The 9,439-nt window shown below is 41.4% G+C and overlaps 1 protein-coding gene across 1 annotated transcript in view; it reads left to right on the top strand.

The window, feature by feature from the left end:
- Positions 1-2: 2 nt before the first annotated feature.
- MARCHF11 (membrane associated ring-CH-type finger 11) overlaps positions 3-9,439 on the top strand; it is a gene marked incomplete at its 5' end in the record, with an annotated part of 104,485 nt that continues 95,048 nt past the window's right edge. Inside the window, 2 exons of the mRNA XM_040492442.1 lie at positions 3-338; positions 1,570-1,725. Of these exons, the coding sequence (XP_040348376.1) occupies positions 3-338; positions 1,570-1,725 (492 nt within the window). The remainder of the gene's footprint in view (positions 339-1,569; positions 1,726-9,439) is intronic.

Here is a 9,439-nt window from a genome sequence, read left to right as displayed (position 1 = left end):
TGGTCCCGCGGCGCCGGGGCTCGGACGAGCTGCCGCCGCCTCCCGCGCCCCTGCCGCCCGCCGGCCAGGAGGTGTCGGCGGCTGGCGACTCCGGGGAAGGTCCGAGGCGCCTTCCCGAGGCGGCGGTCCCCGAGGCGGCGGCGGGGAAGGGCGTCCCCGGGGAGGCTGAGGCCGGCGCGGGTGGGGAGGGCGAGCGGCGGGGCGCCAGCGACCAGCCCGAGACGCGCTCGGTGTGTAGCAGCCGCAGCAGCAGCAGCGGCGGTGGCGACCAGCGCGCCGGGCACCAGCACCAGCACCACCAGCCCATCTGCAAGATCTGCTTCCAGGGCGCCGAGCAGGTAAGGAAGGCCCTGCGGGACCCCGGAGGTGCCGGCGGGGGGCTCCGGTCCGAGCTGGACCGGCGCCTGCCCAGGACGGTCGACCTTTCAGCACCACGGACAGCGCTCGCCTCCCGGCTCCTCTCCAGCCCGGCTGGTCCAGTCCAGCCAACTCAGCGGCAGCTACCTGGGTTCCCTTTTCCCTTTCTGTCAAGGCAAATGAGAATGTCCCGGTGGCGAACGCAGGGTTTAATTGGGTCTGCACTTAATTTTTCCTACCTGGTTTTACAGTTACACATTCCTCAGGTGCTTTAATGATAATGTCATAAGTATCTCCTTTGTGAATTGCTACATGGATTTTGGTTTATAGATAGAAACAAATCCTTTTTCCACACATGCCTACAGAGGCAGAGAGTCTTAGAATACAAACTGGGGGTGAGTCACGTCAAAACCAAAAAGGGCAGGGGCTTTACATATTGCAAATTATGTTGACTCACTGATGTGAAAAGCATGTCACAGTGTTTACAAGAGAAATAGGAATGTACTCTGACCTTGCGAAAGAAAGAGTATTTAGCTAATAACTTCTTTTTTATTTTGTTAGAAACATAATTCTAACATTATAAACTCCGTTAGAGGTACATGCAAACTTCTGTGAGAGTGATCATGGAGGCAGCAGGATAATATACCTCTTACAAAATGTGTGGTCTGAGAAAACATTAGGTTTAGTATTTTTAAAAGTAAGGAAATTGCGTAAGAATATGCAGGCTTTCAGGAATATAGTGCCCTAAGTCAATATTTATGATGCTACATTTAGAAAAAATAAAAGCATAACGCTATTGCAAGCTACTTTCAGGGATGCCATGCATTTCTTCTTTAGCAATGATTAAGAATAACTGCAGAGGAAATGCATCTGACCATCCACTTAAAAGTTATTAAAGAGGTTTAATAGTACAGCTTTCCCCCAAGGGCATTGGGAGCTATATCTTGCAGACATTTTGTGTGTTGGTAGAACATTTATGTCATAACATCAAGCAATATCTTTGAAATAGTTTTAAGACTGTAGTTTCATTCCCATCAGAAGTATAAAAATTTAATTTTCTCATGTAGATTGATGCTTGTATCCATCTGCGTAAATGGCTTTGAAAGAAAAGAAAGCAAGTGTTAGTTTTTTGTTTTGTTTTGTTTTGTTTTGTTTTGTTTTTTTAAACAGAGACACAAGTACAGATATTCACCTGAGGTGTTATCTTTTCAGGGGGAGTTGTTAAATCCCTGCCGATGTGACGGATCTGTTCGGTACACACATCAGCTGTGCCTGCTGAAATGGATCAGTGAGAGGGGTTCCTGGACCTGTGAGCTCTGCTGTTACAGATACCATGTCATAGCCATTAAAATGAAACAGCCTTGCCAGGTAAACATCGGTGACATTTCTTTTTCCTGAAATGATCTTGCTAAACATGTGTGCACTTGAGTTTAGTTACTATGAAGGATACCGACATAATGCTACTCAAAAACATTTTATGCAAATCAAAATAAAACCAAGATGAAGAATTTGTTGAGTTGTGCTTTGAAAAATCTGTGACCCTTTTTAATCTGAGGAACTCAAGAGACATTTTATTCAAATGGTTTCCATTATTAATTTGTTGCTCTTCGATAAAATGATACCCATCTTTGCTTCTAAAAGGACAGGTTGGTAAACTGTGAAATACTTCAGTTAAATCGATTTTATTAACTGGACATGTCAATTATCATATTTTGTTAATTGAAGCTTTGAAGCCATGAATGGGCTGCATTGATGGAAAACACATGCATGTAAAGTAAAACTTACTAGTCTGGAAACTTCAGTTGAGTCTTTTAGTTTTAACCTGAAAACTAGGCTCTTCACTTAACTAGGTTCTTTTTTGTATGATGTTACATTTAGAAGCTTTGGCTACTTTAATCATTTGTTGTGTTCAAGTACATAGTGGATTCAGAGGTATTCCCAACAGTTACTCTCAATAATACCACTGAAATTGTGTATATTCTTAAACTTTTTGTGTATAATCACATAAAACACAATTGCCATAACCCTACAAATGCCCTTGGAAAAATAGGCTTTCATTTTTTTATGGTGGGGCTGATTCAGGTTCTTTGAATCGATCGGTGGGATGTAAAATTGAAAATATTAAAAATGATGTATTAAATTAATGCAGAATAGTGTGTGACTGGTGAGATCTGGTAGTAACCTGGAGCTGAAGTTAGGCAGACATAAAAGTGGAGATTCAAGACAGGGACAAAGGAAGGAAGACAAATGGAAGGAAGAGGGTAAAGGAAAAGTTAGGAGGGGAAGAAAGTCATAAAATCTCTCTATTTCTGCTTACATCAACAAATGCAGCTTGCATTGAATAATATACAATAAGTGAGACTGTTAGTGACCGCAGGGGGACCTGGAAGCTGATATACAACTGCATTCATAATTTAAATTTCATAGATTTTAATTTGTGCATCCTTCGTATGGTTTGCAATTAATTTGCATCTCTGATAGTCACCATTTAAAGCATGATTAGCAGGCATGAAATGAAAATATGAATATTTTCAAGTTGACCTAAGGCTTATAAATAATTTGGAAAGAAGAGTAACTAATGTGGAGGAGTGATGTTATCGTGCTGAAGATAGGCACAAACCTAACACATTTTCCCAGAACCTCTAATTGATTGAACTACTTGGGTATCAATTTATGGATATATCGTAGCTGTCTTGAAAAACACATGGAACCGTGTCCAGATACAAGGATAAGCGTCGTATAATTGGATCTACAATAATTCTATGACTAGAAACATGGGGGAGATGGGAAAGGGGCAGCTTTGGGCCTCCAGTGAAAAAGTCCCATGAGAAGTACCATGGCCAGATGTTCAAGAGTTCAAACAGAATGCTAAGTATTTAAAGAACTTATGGCTACTATATCTTAATTCACGTGGGATGATTAATTTTGAAGTAAATAGAAATAGGTCCTTGATGTAATTTTAAAATACAGAAGAGACAAAGGGCTAGGACAAAAAAATACTGTTTACTAATTCTATAGCAAAATGAAGTGATTGCTACTATGTTTTGTTTCATTCATAAAAGGAATCATTCAGTGTCATTTTGACAAAAGCAGTTCCTCAAAATGTGTATATGATATGAAATCAAAACAACAACAACAAAACCAACGAAAACCCCAAACCAAAATGAACCCAGTGTTACTAATACACTAGAACTAATTTTATTACGACACACGCGGATACTGCCGTGCTCTGCAACCTGACCTGTTTGGTAGAGTTAACGACCAAATAATATTTAGAAACAAAGTTGCTATAAGTCTGATAATGATAGCGCAGAACATGCCTGAGAAATAGCCCTCCAGAACTATGTCATATGCATATAAAGCTCAGTGCCTTAATGAGTGGAAATCAGTTATAAAGTTCCTAAAGTGTGGATTCTTCTACCTAGGAGCAGGTTATTCTCAGATAAAGTTTTATTAATCGTCTGACATTTCTGTTACGGATGACCTACAAACTGAGCATTTACTCTGATTTTTGGTTTTCTCCCTTGCTGGTGTGCGGCCGATCAGATTTAGCATTTATCACATTCATGCTTTTATGACCTGGCAGAAATCCATTTCTTCATGGTGTAGGATCAAACAGGAAGTATGCTGTGGCACTCCTCTTCTTTCCACATCCGTCTAAGTACGGAAGGTTACGTATGTCTTAAGTATAGAGCCCTCTGTAGCTGTGAGTGGGTGGTTCCTTGGATGTAGAACAGAAGAGAGAATAAATAATAATATTAATAGAGAACATTTGCTGAACACTTACTCTGTGCCAGGCACTGTTCTAAGTGCTTTACATATGCTGATACTGATATTTAATCTTCCTACGAGGTAGGGAAAAGTATTATCTCTGTTTTACACAAATGGAAACTGAGACACGGAAAAGTTATATAACTTCTACTAGGTACATATCTAATCAAAGGCCAGGATTCAGATTTAGTCAGGCTGGCTCTAAGGTCCATGGTCTTCGTCACCACGTCGCATATTGGAAAGTGTTCTCAATTCCATCATGGCCATTTCTGGGCCTATCATGGCTTATCCTGTGTTATGCTGAGTCAATCAGGAACTGGTTTTTAGCCTGGGTCTCTAACATGGTGTAGAAAGGCTTTGACATATTTGTTGTTGCTTAACAAAGCACCTCAAATACTTAATAGTTTAAACAACAATCACTTATTATCTCTTCAGAGTCTGGGTTGATCGAAGTCAGCTCGTAGGTTCTTCTCCATATGTGGTGTCAGTCTGGAGCTGTAGTCATCCAGAGGTTTGACTGGAGTGGAACATCCAAGGTGGCTCACTTATGTGACTTGTTCTTGGTGCTGGCTGTTGGCTGGCATTAGGGCATTAGGGGCTGGCTGTTGGCTGGCATTAGGGGCTGTCACCTGGCACCTCGGTTCTCTTTCCACGTGACTTGGATTTTTCACAGTAGGGTGTTGAGTTCCAAGCGCATGAAAGCAGAAGTTACAGATTGCTTAAGTACAGTTTCATGTATGTTGTATTCTCTTGATTAAAGCAAGTCACAGGACCAACCCACATTCAGAGGAGGGAAAATAGACTCCGCCTTTGGAGCCTGTCCTTCTTTTAAAGAAGGTGGCTATCTTTAATCCACAATAAAAGATAGTTTCTAAAATGGCTCTAACTACCCTGGTCTCTGTATTAAGTACTCACTAGGCCCAGATAGGTCCACAGGCACCATCATAACTCCCCTCCCAGGGCTCAGAAATAAAAAAACAAGCTTGAAAAAATGTATAGGAGGTTGACTCATCAGTGGTGCTCGATGCAGACCCCCAAGCACTTCCAGAAGTGATTATGACCATGAGGTACCTCCTGGTGCTCAGAGGAATATGGGGACCAAGAAGGGAAAAGAATAGCTAACCAGAAGCAGGTGTATGTGCGAGGGAAACATGTTGCAGTGAGTCTAGAACTTTAGTTTTACTTGTTTTTCTCATTGAGATTAGAATTCTTTGAGAATTTGGGTCTAAAACTCTCCATTCCATTGGGTTTTAGCGATTCTCAGCAACATGACCCAGTAGAAAATGGATGTATCCTCTAAACATATTTAAGCCTTAATTGCTGTATCATTAGCAGTGGAGTTAATTAAGACATTCCAAGTAATTAACATGCATTTACCCTCCTACCTACTTGCAGAATCTATTTTATTGATTAGCATATTCAAGATGACGCATTAATAATATTTTAAGAGTAAAAGCTAATTGTTTTGAATCTCATACTATGGTATAAAATTAGTGGAATCTAAGGACATATAAGATCGATTTTATCTTGAGATGCTGGTGACATTAACTAACTAAGCTATATTCAAGGTTCTGAATTCTTTCAGTGCTTTTTGCAAGGAATATAGATGGTTGAAGAGATAACATTTATTTGGTAACATATTGTAGGAGAATCTTAAGACTTGTTATAAAAGACCTCACTCCTTAAACATAGGAAAATACACTAGAAATGGAAGGTACCTTGGACAAATTACTTACCTCTTTGTGCCTCAGTTAACTCATTTTTTTAAAAGTCATCTCTGTACCCAATGTGGGCTAGAACGCACAACCCTGAGATCAAGAGTCATAGGCTTTATGACTGAGCCAGCTAGGTGCCCTCAGTTAAGTCATCTTTAATAGATCATAATGGCATCTATTTTATCCATTATTTGGAAGACCAAATACATAAATATATGTAAAGTGCAAAGAATAGTGCCCAGTACATAGTAGGTACCATTTTAATGTTAGCTTTGATTATTATGACTTGTTCATTCAGCTAACAGATGGGGACCTTCAGTCACTCACAGGTCCCTGTTGTTTGCTTCAATCTCTTGTCACCAAAATGAAGTTAATGACTTCTCTTTCCATATCACTCTTTATCCCTGGATGTTGACACCCCACTTTTTCTTCGAGAGCACATCTCAGTGTCTGAACAAATTTATTTTTGTACACAATGAATAAACAGCATTTTAAGAATCAGGTGTTATGCTATATAACAATCTCAGCACACAAGGGCGTATGTGCTCCAGAGATAATATCCCTCCCCGTGGGTCCTTATTGGAGTCTACTCATAATCGGGAGTTATGAGATGCTTCCACAGGTGGCCAGGCACAGACTAGTGCGATTCAGTTTCTCATTTGTTTACACTTTGGAAATGCCCCTACTGAGTGGGGTGTGCCTGTGAGCAAGAGGAGGTTGGAGAAGCCCCAGAGATCCCCGGGGGGCAATCACAAAGAGGCACAGGCAGTTGGCTGAGCGTCAGTCAGAGTGAATGGTGGTACCCATCAGCTTTCCTTCTCCCCCCTTACTTCAAGTACCAAAGGAAAGGGCGAGGAAGGAACTTGCCTCGGACAGTGTTGAGAGTTGCATGGGGGCCATATACCTTTGTGAATATTAGGCCCCTGGACGTTTTTACTAGCCTGTAACATTTTTTCTCAGCATTCCCCTTACTGCTTTGCCTTTCAACACTCAGTGTGCTGTCAGCAACAGGTCTTCTCATAGCAGTAAGAATGACTCAAAGTCTCCTAGGAGGGAGAACGACTTGAGAGCGGTTTTCATTTCTACCCATATCCTCAAAGGAGAGGAAGTTGGCCCCAGGTGGGTCCCTCTTGGCTAATGTTCCGGACCTTATTTGTACAGCGTTTATAGAACCTTAACTTCTCGAGGACTCTGTGGTCATTATTTTCCCGAGTGGGGCTGTGTCACGGAAGGGGTGGTCTACCTTCAGAAGTGATGCAGTCATTCTCGTGATGCAACTGACACACAGCAGGAGAACTTGACAAGTTATTATAGAAAATCAAGTGTGATTTTGAACATGTAGTAAGAAGACATCAGAGCATGAACTGTATCGCTTTTTCATGCTGTCATTTAACATACTTCAAAATACTTCAAAATACTTCAAGGCATTTTCCTTTTATGGGTTAAAAATGTCTGCATACATACCACCTGGCTGACATGGTGAACCCCCCTTTCTCTGGTTTTCTCTAACCCCTGCTCTCTTACTAACATTCGCTGCGGGCTTAATAGCAAATGGCAAGCTGAGGAGAAGCTTTTCGTTACCATGCCTGAACAACTGAGAAACAACATTAAAATGTAATATTTAAATGCATATGTTGGCATATTTTATAGGTAATTAAAAATGTCAAAATAAACAAAGAACACATCATGAGGCAATTTGCTCGCCTTTGAAATTATTTTTGTTTCATTTGCTTACTAATTCTCAAAACACATGAATCTTCATTTTACTCACTGGAACAGATTAATGATTCTCTGCTGAATAAAATATGTAAATTATACTTTGTGTACTACTTATAAGCCATCTTATTTATTGTATAGGCCACGTGTACAGTGATGTTACAATTTGTCTCAAGGCCGGATGGTTCTGAGATGGCAGTCAAACAGATGGAGTCCACTGAGGCATCTTGTGCTGGTGTTGACCTTTACCCTTTACCAAAAGAGGACTGGGATGATGTTGCCCAGATGGTGGTACTTTCCAGAACTGTCTTCTATACCCATTTGCTTTTCTACACTTCCTAGCTCTGGTTAAGTGTATTTCTATTTTGACACCTCTCTCTTCTTCACTTTCTTGGCCCCTCCCCAGTTGCCCTTGGAAGAGGAACCCCCCCCCCCCACCGCCGCTGCCAACCTGGGGTGGAACTGGGCAGACTTTTTGGTTAAAGCAACTTACGGTGGCAAGAAAATTGGGTAGTGGTTGGGTAGAGGAACCTTGCAATGGCTCCAGAATGTCTTCACTTGGTAACATTAATCTTGGTATGTAAACCAGAGGTCAGCAAATCTGTTCCGTAAAGGTCCAGACAGTAAACTTTAGGCTCTGAGGGCCTAAAATATTATGGTTACTGTCCTAGCACGAAAGCAGTCATAACCATCGCGTAAAGGAACGAGCGTGTCTGTGTCCCAGTGAATCTTCACTTGTAGACCTTGGAAGTTGAATTTCATATAATCTTAACATGTCAGGAAATAAGATCCTTCTTTTGTCTCCCCCACCCCACCCCACACCGCAGCGATTTCAAACGTAAGCACTTGTGGGCACCACAGAAAGAGGTGGATTGCCAGCTGGATTGAGCCCACATGGGTTTGACAGTAGTTTGCCAACCCCCAGTTTAAACAAATTAAGTATCAACATGGACTTCGGTATTTTCTGACCTCTTAGAAAATGAGATGGGTGAAGTGTCCCCAGATTTTTATATGTTTCTTTGTAATTTTGAGTGAAATCATCATACACTTATATCATTCAGAAAATGGTGGGACTGTGTCTCCATAACAAAATGCTATCAACTTTACACTAAATATTAAAACCATTGTTTCTTCCGAACAGTTTCTTGGTTGTATTGAACTCAAAGCCTCCATTTCCAGGAGCTGCTTCAGTTAAGTTAGAAGCAGAAGGCGGAGACATCCCAGAAGAAGCCCTCAGTGTCCCTGGAGTAGGCCACCTTCTTGTCCCTTTGAGTTGTAGAATGCATTTTGGAGAGTGTTCGCAGATCCATCCCTAATGCAGGTCCTCCCAGGCTATCTGCAGCCCAACAGGTATGCTTAGAACACCCACTTTTGAATGTTTGAAAATGTTGTTGAGTTTGATTGGGGTTTCCAAGCCTGCCTTCTGGGAGGACAAGCTTTATCAGTGAGTGGGAGGGGTTTGGGAACAAATTCTGTAACACAGCTCAACAGAGTTTGGGAAAGCTTCTCTTTCTTGGTCGCTCTGTGGTCATTCAGTGGCTATTTGTAGTACGAATGAGTGAATGAATGAATGAACGAGTGTCTTAGTAGGATGAACAGAACCAGGGGGCCATGTTCATATTTGTGCAGTGAGAATACATCTCAAGGAAAATGATCGAACGTGCATTCGATGCTGGCACGTCAGCCATCTATTGGCTGTGAGTTTTCAGCTTGTTCTTAAGTTGCTTTTCTAATAATTCTCTTCTGAAGCTGTTTGGGCAAGTATGTTCAGTTCTTCCGACCACAGGAAAAAGCCTTGAGAGTAATACAGAGATCTGTTTTTTAAAGCCTAAAATTGAAAGGAAAAAAAAAAAAACCCACAAAAGGTTCCAGAGAGACAT

Source organism: Herpailurus yagouaroundi, unplaced genomic scaffold, assembly GCF_014898765.1.
Source record: "Herpailurus yagouaroundi ecotype Mexico unplaced genomic scaffold, PumYag 29, whole genome shotgun sequence".
NCBI lineage: Eukaryota > Metazoa > Chordata > Mammalia > Carnivora > Felidae > Herpailurus > Herpailurus yagouaroundi.
This window is presented reverse-complemented; position numbering and strand designations above follow the sequence as displayed.